This window comes from Orbicella faveolata, unplaced genomic scaffold (assembly GCF_042242905.1).
Source record: "Orbicella faveolata isolate gen_17 unplaced genomic scaffold, um_ofav_v1 contig_12, whole genome shotgun sequence".
Taxonomy (NCBI): Eukaryota; Metazoa; Cnidaria; class Anthozoa; order Scleractinia; family Merulinidae; genus Orbicella; species Orbicella faveolata.
Genome location: NW_028301539.1, coordinates 2619033 through 2631125, shown reverse-complemented (window position 1 = coordinate 2631125; position 12093 = coordinate 2619033). Strand labels below are relative to the sequence as shown.

Below are 12093 nucleotides of genomic sequence, written 5' to 3'. Positions count from 1 at the left end.
TCGTGGGTCGGATAACGGCAAAGTTGTGCGGCAAAACCTGTATTTTTTCATCTTTTACAGCACCAAACAAACACCACCACGGAAATATTAACTCGGCTTGAATCGCTGACCGCTGACGCCGAGTTTTTTCGAACAAAACAAGCAAGAACTGAAGAAGTATCCTATCTCATTAGCACGTTAATATTGGAAGAAAGAATTATTTTAACAGACCCAAGTCCACTCGGACTAATTGGCAATTCTTGTGATCCGAAAAAATAATCGATGTTTTTAAATCTAAGGAGAAACATTTAAACAAGATCCATATGGTGAAGTCCTGTCTTTGATCGTTTCGTAGCAAATTGAATTCGTTACGAAACGATAATCATCGATTGTAAACAAGTTGTTAGCAAAATACTCAAAATTCATTTAGAAAAGGCTTCGATCATTACCTAGAGGCAGTCTGTTGCGTTTGCTTTTCAGTTTGTTTTTTTGTTTTTTGTTTTTTGTTTTTTTCTAATGGCAGTTTGCTACTATGTCAGACAGCACAAGAGAATAGACCGTTTCGTTTGACCATGTAACATGACGTTTAAGATAGAACTTTCGCGGGAAAATTCAGCCAGTTACCGCATATGTTAATAACGACTTCACATCTTAAACATTCCACTATACAGTGCTGTCCTAGAATCTAATTTAAGCGCATATTCAGTCAGTGGATTTTGGATTGCAATCGCAAAACCCGAAACAGAGTGACTTTTTCCGCTAAAAATATGGTGAGAAATATTTCTAACTGAAGATTTTAATTGGACTTTCCGAGACCACTTACACCGATAATTAAACTGGACATTGATAAAAAGAAAGTTAAATTCCGTGATGGGACGATATGTTGCTACTCTCGAATTGGTTATTTGAAAAAAACCACCATTATCACCATTGCACTGGAAAGGTCAATTCCGTGCCCCTGTACGTGCTCCTAAGTACAAAACAATTCTAATGTGGAAAGTTATTATTTATTTAAGGGTGATTTTATTTAACCCGTGTAGTAACATCTAACAAGTCAAAATAGCCAAAACTTACAAGGGAATAGAAACACCATTGAAATAACCGGTGAACTTTCGCCCGAAAACATGATATCCTCACAAGTGAAATAACAAGTTATCTCAAGTGAAAAGATAACCGTTGCTATGGTTGCATAAAAAATCGCGCCTTTCGTAGCGATTTTGAAATGGTTTGGTATTCCATTGGTGTTTATATAATACATAGAACATTACATGGCCGCTTGGAGATATGACATTTCTTTTCTATAGTGATAAGTGAATAAAGATGGTGAATTTTAAGCTCGGTAATGAAATGTGAAAAGTAAATTGATCAACACGACACGAGCGTGGGACAAAGAAAACAATCCGAATCCCCAACAGGAGTCGAACTCGTAACCTCCGAACAGCGGGCGGGCGCTCTATCCACTGAGCTACTTATAGTGTTGAAAAGTATTTCACTTGTTCGCTGCGCTCACTCAGTCATACTTTTCAACACTTAAAGAGAAATTTCGTATCACCGCGCTGCCATATAACATCCTCAAATGTAATTAGATCTATGCAATATGGATATAATATGGACCTGATTGTGTAGTAGTTATTTAACTGGTTAGGTCATTTAATCACTCTATGTAACCAGTTAGTGATACCTTTTTGTTTCATGTAGTATAACCTATGATAAGGCGTTCTTTTTTTTTCGACAGGGAACATCTAATGATTAAGCATTGTACGACTAACACTCAAGCTTACAGCTCAGTTAGATGTCATCGTAACGTCAGAATCTGTGAATACAAAAAATTAGATGTCTTGATGGAAGATGAGTTGTCATTTTTCAGTTTCTTGCAATCAATCAATCCATTGTTTGTTGAAATTGGTTATTACCATTAAGAAATGGATGACAGTTAAGATATTTCACGTCCGATCAAGGAAATTTCTTAACGTAAAGGATGATTGCTCTAGCAACACACGAACACACGACAAACTTGCCTAGCCGACCCCATGAGGTATAGCCTTTTGTCCTCTTTTGTTTAAAATCGTGGTCTTTGATCGTAATTTTTGAGCTCAACTGTTAATCTTAAACTTGACTTTGGATATGAAGAAACGTTTGTTACTCGGAACATTCTTTCTGGTTGGTCTTACGTTTCTTAAAATCTCTATTATTATGACGAATTTCCAGTTTTTGTCATTCGGCGAAAATTTTTCTTTAAGTAAACACTTAGAAGCCTACCCTAGACAAATATAGTTGGGCGTGCGCTGTTTCCAAGCTATACAGATATCAGTTGTGACATGAGCTTCAATCGTATTTTCTTTTCCAATTAACAGCTGTCAGTTTCAAACTTATTTGTTTCATGTTTAGTATTTCTTAAAAGGAGGCAAAGGCACATACAACTTTCAGTTCTCCACAGAGAGTTAACCTGTAAGGAAGGTTTCGCTTATCGCGGAAGACTGATTTCAAAGGACGATATCTAAGAGAAGACCCAGCACAGTAAGTATTAGTGTTAGCAGATTTTACATTGTTAGCAGCTAAGTATTACCATGATTTGCTTGTGATTCCATGTACGGACCCCAGGCAAATGGAAAATAGAGTTTCTTTTTTTTTAAGTCTTGCCCTATCGTTTCGTATTGACCGGGTTTCGTAAAACAACAAGGTCTCCAGGCTTGAAATATTTAGTCAAATGTCTAGATGGGACTTACAACATCCAAAAACCATTCTGTGAAAAAACGTTTCTATGTTAAACGGTTACACAATACCTTGAGAGTGCTATTTTTGCCGAATTTTACTTTTTGAGCAAAACAAAAAGGTTGCTATAAATCTAACATTTCCCGGAAAATGAAAGTAAAATCTTAAAACACGCGCAAGTTATTTAGCAAAACGTTTTTTTTACTAAAAGTTAATAAAACAGTTAGGTGTCATAATCCTCATAGCGCGTCGACTTTTTGCGCGAAATGGCTTCCACTGGTAGCTTTTATTACAAGGGCCTCATTAGCCATATATTTTTTTTTCTTTACACGCTATTTCGCAGTTGTGTTCTCGAATTAATTCGTTCTTCCATGCTACCTATCATTCCTTACTGAGGTCATAAAACGTGCCAAAGAAAGGAAGAGAAAAGTCCTTGGACAGCGAAAAAAATCGAAGCCAGGACCTAAGAAGAAGACAAAATCGGAATTTCTCCAAGACAAGAAAAAAACTTTGACCAACAGCGACAAGGGATCGTGTGTACTCATACCTGTACTTTGCCCCTCTTATTTCTCTTGGTTTTCCCCAACAGAGCACTCAAGACCTCTCTATAAACGCACGCTGAAGCTCAACAAGGAATACAAAGCAACATTGCTGCGTGTTTTTATGTAGCCGATATTTACGTAATACCGGAAATACGCAAAACTAATAGATAGTGTAAATTGAAGATAACCATACGGTAAAATAAAATAACGTGATAAAAGAACATAATAAAAGAAAACAAATGGAAACAATTAATATGTTTCTTCGCAGAACAATTGATCCTAATGGTCTGAACATCCGCGAAGAAACATATTAACTGTTTCCATTTGTTTTCTTTTATTATGTTCTTTTATCATGTTATTTTATTTTACCGTATGGTTATCTTCAATTTACACTATCTATTACCTTTGCGTATTTCCGGTATTACGTAAATATCGGCTACATAAAAACACGCACCAATGTAAAATCTTCCATTGTACCTGAAGAAGGCTGGTTTGGCCAGCCGAAATATAGAACACCTTCAAAAAATCATTCTACGTTGTGGCGGTTTTTGCTTTTGTATTCTTCATTTTATATGTAAAGCCGATTAGATCACTATTGATCCAACATATACCAGCAGGATCATCGTTCCGGTTGCTTGCTTAAACATTTTATAGTCAACAAGGAGAACGTGACTGTTACACTATTATTGCCTTGGAATTCCCGCGAAAATCATTTCGCTCGCTGTGTACGCTAGGGGCCGGTGCCATGATTCCATTGGCTGGTGGCATTTCAAACGGTGACAACTCGCATTAGTTCTTCGCTAGAGTCCCATCTCTTTAAATGAATTAAAAGGCTATGTAGAGTTGGTAGAAATTTGGCCAAAACATTCCTTAAGCATCGAAAAACAATAGGGTGCCGGAGATTTTTTATCTTGAATATTTTTCTTGTGGCAGGCGCAAACTCAACAGGGTCGGCAAATTATTCGATATAATAACTTAACGGGTCTACAAAAAGATAACCAATAATCATTTTACCAAGAGGTCGCTGTTTTGTTCAAATGCCCCTACTTCTGAAACATACCTGGAGAGAAACCATCAGAAGATCGAAAGTTTACGTGATTTGGAAATATAATTTCAAAAGGATATATTTTTAAACATTTAACATGGCTCTAAACCCCTCCCACAGAATTTTTCTAAAATAAGGATGATTCTCACGGGTATTACTGTTGCTATGGTAACTTACTATGCCATAAAAATTATCATTATAGATTCACCGATGATGTAGAGTTTGGGTGATAACAGTATTGTAGCATCACTTGATAAATAATGTTAGATTTAATCCGTTGGAAAAGTGCTGGAAACTGTTGACAGCCATCTTGACTTCGGTTGTTGGTAGCCAATTTTACTAGAAGTTGCCCCAAAGGATCCTCCGGTACTAGTATCAAACTGTACTTACCGTCAGCTTTGTCAAGTGCATGCCCTACACTTCTGAGCGGTGGTTTTAATTCTGAATAACCTTGTCTTACTCTTTTCAGACCAACTATGAGGAGTCTCGCCATTTTGTTGATCTTTTGCGGATTCACATCCTTCGTTGTTTTCAAAGATGCACAAGGCCTTGTTGAGGTAAAAATGAAACAATGGCATTAATGTTTGTTGAGTTTTTAGCCGCGACAAGAGCAAACAGGGTTACGTAAATATGACCAAACAACTGGCCGTGTGTTACCCTTGGCTTTCCCATGGAAAAATGTCTTTTATTTCGTTTTGAATTCCACTGCGAGAGAAAAAAATAAGTTGTTCCTACTATCAGGTGTTCACTAATTAGGAATCTACAAGCAGACTGTGTCAGTTCCCTTGATGGGTCGCTAGCTCAAATTATTGATGCTCTGAATATATACCTATTTGGTTCTGGCAAACGAAAAATGATCGATATTGTATTTTACTGACAATCTTATATCGTAGAATCTACCAATGAGGTCTGAGCGACATTTCAGTGGGTCTCAAGACCTTAAAAGCCTTAAGATTGGAAGTTAACTAGAGAACGCTTGTACTGATGACTTGCAATCCTGGTTACTCCTCTTTTTAACACGTGAATTTTATCAGTGCGAAGCAAATTACGAGTTTTAGTGGGTGGTCAGATTAAGCAAATGATAGTCAAATCACGCGTTATTCCATCACCCGTAAAGTTTCTTCGGTTATTTGACGCAGGATTTTGAATATTTATTTTCGATAAGAAAAGATTCTGGCAATTTAATTTAGCTATGATTAGTTTCCTCCATAGCAAAGCCTCAGTAGCATCTAGAATGTCATTTTGACTTTAACTATACTGTATTGTTTCAATTTTTGCAGACAAAGTCATCCTCATTTCACCATATTAAGCGGGCAAGCATGGACAGCCATTGGGAGGCAATGATTCCACGGGATGGTAAAGACTTAAAAAAAAAATCTTATATTTCACCCCAGAATTAAAAATTACAATGTTTTGCTAGAGTAAAAACAAACATGATAGGGGTGCTGGCTACCCGAAATAACGTAAGGGTTAAAAATGCCAGGCAGCCATTTAAAAGAAAAGATATTTTTTACATGTTTAGGTCAGGGACACAAGCAAACAAACAAACAAAGGCACACACAAAATAATCGAAATCAACAAAGTTAAGGTAATTACTTGTAGACTAAAGTTCTTACATTGCAAAACAGTATTTATATCCAGGAAGAGCGATGTGCAGATATCTAATCATCTTTCATTAAGCGGTGTTCCATTTTCTTTTTAAACAGAGACATGCACAATGAAGGTGACTTCATATTTTCTTAACTTAACTTTGTTAGCGAGTCAGGTTTACCTGAAGAATTTGTTCAGTGCAATATCTTACTTTGCCAGAAGTGTTTCCTTGATTCTTTGATGCTACAAACAAAGGCCCAACGTAAAATGTTTGTGATAGAAATGTGTTTAGGTGCTACCGCAAACCAAGTAACAACAATGATTTGAAGAAACCGAGAATCAGAATTTCTCACGCTTTGATATCTTGGAATGATCATATCAACGAAGCATTTAGGAATAAGATCACCGCAAAATATTATGGAGCTTGGGGTGAAAATGATTATAATTACAGTGTGTAATTCATATCACCTAATATTTCGTAAAAATATATTGCAAACATTTGCTCCTTATTTTTGTTCTCCGCAGCTAGACCGCCGACCGAATGTGAAAAAGAGCGTAAAAAGGCTCAACAACAACACCGTATAGGAAAATACATCCCACAATGCACCGCAGATGGTAGTTTTGTGCCGGTGCAGTGTAATGGATCCACTGGGTACTGCTGGTGTGTGGATCAGGACGGAAACGTATTCCCTGGAACAATGACTCCACCAGGACATGGAAAGCCACCATGCGTGAATTGGTAGTCTGTCTGTCTGTCTGTCTGTCTGTCTGTCTGTCTTTCTCTCCATTTATTTTTAATTGCTTGTTATAATTTTTATTGTAGACTGAGAGGCCTAAAGATCGTTGTGGAAAGGCAGCCTGAGAAGCCAGAAGAAACAGCCACTAAAAATGATTTTCTGTTAGTTCTTAGTTTAATGTAACGTTACATAACGAACTTAGTGAGGCTGCATGAAATTGAAATAAACTGCAAAAGTCAAATGCTCTCTGTTTTTATGTGTACTATGTAACCGCGTTAACATAGCCTTACGTCGCACTGCTACGCAACCAATCAGGGCTCGCGTTATTTACAGGTTTATATACGTCACCCAGACCATAATTTTATGTCAGTAGTTCATATATACAGACGCCACACAGATTCGACCTGAGGCAATCTCTCGTGCTATTAATAGCGTAAATAGACCAGTTTACAATTCATCCTAACAAGCGACAAGGAGCGAGCATGATAAAGGCCTGAATGGTACTTTTGAAAAATGCAGCAAGTATCGAAAACATACTTTGAGCAAGTGAGTTAACTTTATTACACTTCTCTTAGCTTACAATCAAATTAGTGAGCGTGTTTACACAGCCTAGCCTGGTTTATAGAAGTACTTGAAAACTCATTAAAGCTTTCTCAACTATTAGGAACAGCCCAGAGTATTTAAAGAAAAAAATTGCAACCATTTTCTTTCCTTTTTTTTGTAAAATTAACTCATCAAAATGTAGTTAATAATTTTTCATAACCATACCTATGGTTATGAATCTACATTTTGGAATATACCTACTGATTTTAATCCGACGGAGAGTGAAACAGGACCAGATATTTTTACCTGCAGATTACAAAGATAAGTCATTCTCAAGCAATATTCTTTTGTCTTTCGTTAAATACAATTTCTGGACAAAGATAAGGCGTGAAAAAACTCATCCCTTTAGTCTTTACTCGAGCTTTAGCATCAGGGTGGGCCAGCTGAAGTGTGTACCTCTGCAAAACTGACGCAACAACCACACGAGTGATAGCCAGAGCGTATCGGTAACCGAGACATTTTCTTGGCCCCATTCCGAAACGGAAGAGCGACCCAGGCGTCGGTCGGGCTCCGTTGGCGAAGCGATCTGGGTCGAATTTCTCGGGGTCTTTCCAGTACTTCTCCGAGTAGTTCAATGAATAAGGATCCACACATACTGGAGTCTGTTGAAAGGAAGAATGCAGTTAAGACAATTGTCTTACGTACATAAGAACAGAATAACTTCGCCACATCTGATTTATCAAAGCTGGGTTAGCTTTTAGATCTTTTAATCCATGAACAATGGGGTCTTGTTGTTAAAAAGAGATTGTACAGTATATCGCAGTAAGAGATAATTTATTGTTTCCTCTCAAAAGACAAATCAGCGATAGCAAGGCTATCGGGTAGGGTTGATTTTCATCACGAAAGCAAAAGAAGTTTGCTGGAGTGTAGTCATGGTTACATGCTCGTCGCTGGTATTAAGCGTAGGTTATCACAAGGTAGTGGCACTAAAGCTGTCTACGATATCCAGATGTAAGGCCAGTTTTGACTTGGTTTTGGAAGTTTGTCCATCAGTGGTAGAATCAACATGAAATATAGCTAGGAAGTCTGCGTGGTAAATACAGGAGAAGAGAGAGCATATTAAAAATGCATTTTTTGCACTTCTGTTGTGTTACATATGGCATCAATTAAGTCCATGTACTACACCGGAGAAATTTGGAAACGGAGGTTTCACCTTGAAATCGTATTAAATGTTTTTCGTCCACAATACGCCGGAGAAATTGGAAAACGCAACAATAACCGGCCATTTTGGATTTGTGTTTGAGGAAAACGAAATCACACGATTATCGTGACGCCATTGTTTTCGTGAAGCTCGTTTTTGAAATGGTTTCCGTCCACGTGAAAACGAAAAGTAGGCGTTTTCAAATTCCTCCGGTTTGGAGAGCGTTTACAAACAGCTTCGTTTTCGGAACGGATTAGTGTGGACGGTACACATGTAGGTTTAATCGTGGAAATAACGCTGCGTTTTCAATTTCCTCCGGCGTAGTGTGGACGGGGCGTAATTGTACGAGGGATTATCAAAATCTTCACTTCGTTACTTTTGCTATAGTTCTCGATTAGTAATAATGATACTGGGGAAAGAGTATACTAACCTGCGTCGAGTTGAACGAAAGAGAATTCTGACAATCCTGACATAGAAGCGTTAACACGTCTGCTTTCTTTTGTCTTTTTTGACTGACCCTTCGTGGGTCGGATAACGGCAAAGTTGTGCGGCATAACCTGTATTTTTTCATCTTTTACGGCACCAGACAAACACCACCACGGAAAAATTAACTCGGGGTGAATCGCTGACCGCTGACGCCGAGTTTTTTCGAACAAAACAAGCAAGGACTGAAGAAGTATCCTATCTCATTAGCACGTTAATATTGGAAGAAAGAATTATTTTAACAGACCCAAGTCCACTCGCACTAATTGGCAATTCTTGTGATCCGAAAAAATAGTCGATGTTTTTAAATCCAAGAAGAAACATTTAAACAAGATCCATATGGTGAAGTCCTGTCTTTGATCGTTTCGTAGCAAATTGAATTCGTTACGAAACGGTAATTAGCGATTGTAAACAAGTTGTTTGCTAAATACTCAAAATTCATTTAGAAAAGGATTCGATCATTACCTACAGGCGGTCTGTTGCGTTTGTTTTTCAGTTTGTTTGTTTTTTTTCCTAATGGCATTTTGCTGCTATGTCAGACAGCAAAAGAAAATTGACCACTTCGTTTGACCATGTAACATAACGTTTAAGATAGAACTTTCGCGGGAAAATTCAGCCAGGTTACCGCATATGTTAATAACGACTTCACATCTTAAACATTCCCCTATACAGTGCTGTCCTAGAATCTAATTTAAGCGGGTGTTCAAGTCAGTGAATTTTGGATTGCAATCGCAGAAACTCGAAACAGAGTGACTTTTTCCGCTAAAAATATGATGAGAAATATTTCTAACTAAAGATTTTAATTTGACTTTCCGAGACCATTCGCACCGATTTAATTACAAAAAGTTAAATTTCTTAATGGGACGATCGATACCTTGCTATTACCGGATTGATTATTTGGAAAGAAACGATGATCACCATTGCACTGGAAAGGTCAATTTCGTGCCCTTGTGCGTGCTCCTAAGTACAAAACAATTCTAATGTGGAAAGTTATTATTTATTTAAGGGTGATTTTATTTAACCCGTGTAGTAACATCTAACAAGTCAAAAATAGCCAAAACTTACAAGGGAATAGAAACACCATTGAAATAACCGGTGAACTTTCGCCCCAAAACATGATATCTTCAAGTGAAAAGATCACCGTTGCTGTGCTTACATGTGAAATGGTTTGGTATTCCATTGATATTTATTAGGAGCCATAATCGGGGACGGAGACGTCCCCGATTATGGCTCCCGTATTTATATAATACATAGAACATTACATGGCCGCTTGGAGATATGACATTTCTTTTCTATAGTGATAAGTGAATAAAGATGGTGAATTTTAAGCTTGGTAATGAAATGTGAAAAGTAAATTGATCAACACGACACGAGCGTGGGACAAAGAAAAAATCCGAATCCTCGACAGGAGTCCAACTCATAACCTCCGAACAGCGGGCGGGCGCTCTATCCACTGAGCTACTTATAGTGTTGAAAAGTATTTTACTTGTTCGCTGCGCTCACTCATACTTTTCAACACTTAAAGAGAAATTTCGTATCTCCGCGCTGCCATATAACATCCTCAAATGTAATTAGATCTATGTAATATGGATGTAATATGGATCTGATTGTGTAGTAGTTATTTAACTGGCCGGTTAGGTCATTTAATCACTCTATGTAACCAGTTAGTGATACCTTTTTGTTTCATGTAGCATAACCTATGATAAGGCGTTCTTTTTTTCGACAAGGAACATCTAATGATTAAGCATTGGACGACTAACAGTCAAGCTTACAGCTCAATTAGATGTCATCGTAACGTCAGAATCTGTGAATACAAATAATTAGATGTCTTGGTGGAAGATAAGTTGTCATTTTTCAGTTTCTTTCAATCAATCAATCCATTGTTAGTTGAAATTGGTTATTACCATTAAGAAATGGATGACAATTAAGATATTTCACGTCCGATCAAGGGAATTACTGAACATAAAGGATGATTCCTTTGGCAACACACGAACACACGACAAACTTGCAATTGCCTAGCCGACCCCATGAGGTGTAGCCTTTTGTCCTCCTTTGTTTAAAATCGTGGTCTTTGATCGTAATCATGTGCTCGACATCAGCCTTAAACATGGCTTTGGGGATGTGAAGCTGTTTGTTGGTCGGGACACTCGTTCTTTTTGGTCTTGCGTTTCTTAAATTTCTCTTATTCTGACGAATTTCCAGTTCTTCTCGCTCGGCGAAAAATTTTCACTACGTAATTACTCAGAGGCCTGCCATATACAAAGGTAGCTGGGCATGCGCTGTTTCCAAGCTTTACAGATGCAATCAAGTCCCAGCAGTTTTATGTCTTCCTAACGTCAGAATCAGCAAATAAAAAAAATAAAATATCTTGCTGGGAGATGGGTAATTATTTTTCAATTTATTCCAATCAATCAATCCATTGTTAGTTTAAATCGGTTATTACCATTAAGTAATGGACGACAATTAAGATATCATTTGCTGTCGCAAGTCCAATCAACAGAATTTCTGAACATAAGGGACAATTCCCATAGCAACACATAACAAACTTGCCTAGCCGATCCCACTAGGTAGCCTCTTGTCGTCTTTTGTTTAAAACCGTGGTCTTTGATCGTAATTTTTGCGCGCAACTGTTAACTTTAAACTTGACTTTGGATATGAAGAAACGTTTGTTACTCGGAACATTCTTTCTGGTTAGTCTTACTTTTTTAAAAATTTCTATTATTATGACGAATTTCCAGTTTTTGTCATTCGGCGAAAATTTTTCTTTAAGTAAACACTTAGAAGCCTACCCCAGACAAATATAGTTGGGCATGCGCTGTTTCCAAGCTATACAGATAGCAGTTGTGACATGAGCTTCAATCATATTTTCTTTTCCAATTAACAGCTGTCAGTTTCAAACTTATTTGTTTCATGTTTAGTATTTCTTAGAAGGAAGCAGCGTCACATACAACATTCAGTTCTCCACCGAGAGTTAGCCTGTAAGGAAGGTTTCCCTTATCGCGGAAGACTGATTTCAAAGGACGATATCCCGAGAGAAGACCCAGCACAGTAAGTGTTAGTGTTAGCAGATTTTACATTGTTAGCAGCTAAGTATTACCATGATTTGCTTGTGATTCCATGTACGGACCCCAGGCAAATGGAAAAGAGAGTTTCTTTTTTCTAAGTCCTGCCCTATCGTTTCGTATTGGCCTGGTTTCGTAAAACAACAAGGTCTCCAGGCTTGAAATATTTAGTCAAATGTCTAGATGGGACTTACAACAT

The 12093-nt window shown here is 37.6% G+C and overlaps 1 protein-coding gene across 1 annotated transcript; it reads left to right on the top strand.

The window, feature by feature from the left end:
• The first annotated feature begins 2355 nt into the window (after window positions 1-2355).
• LOC110054956 (saxiphilin-like) lies at window positions 2356-6846 on the top strand. Its single transcript, XM_020761334.2, has 5 exons — window positions 2356-2496; window positions 4748-4835; window positions 5559-5634; window positions 6394-6607; window positions 6692-6846. Coding segments are annotated over exons 2-5 (372 nt in total). The 5' UTR covers window positions 2356-2496; window positions 4748-4754; the 3' UTR covers window positions 6693-6846.
• The last annotated feature ends 5247 nt before the right edge of the window (window positions 6847-12093 follow it).

Bases quoted from the DNA above. Each gene is read 5' to 3' on its own strand.
- LOC110054956 (XM_020761334.2), top strand. From the start codon at position 4,755: ATGAGGAGTCTCGCCATTTTGTTGATCTTTTGCGGATTCACATCCTTC. The intron at 4,836-5,558 runs GTAAAAATGAAA...CAATTTTTGCAG, and splicing joins ATGCACAAGGCCTTGTTGAG to ACAAAGTCATCCTCATTTCA. The intron at 5,635-6,393 runs GTAAAGACTTAA...TGTTCTCCGCAG, and splicing joins GGCAATGATTCCACGGGATG to CTAGACCGCCGACCGAATGT.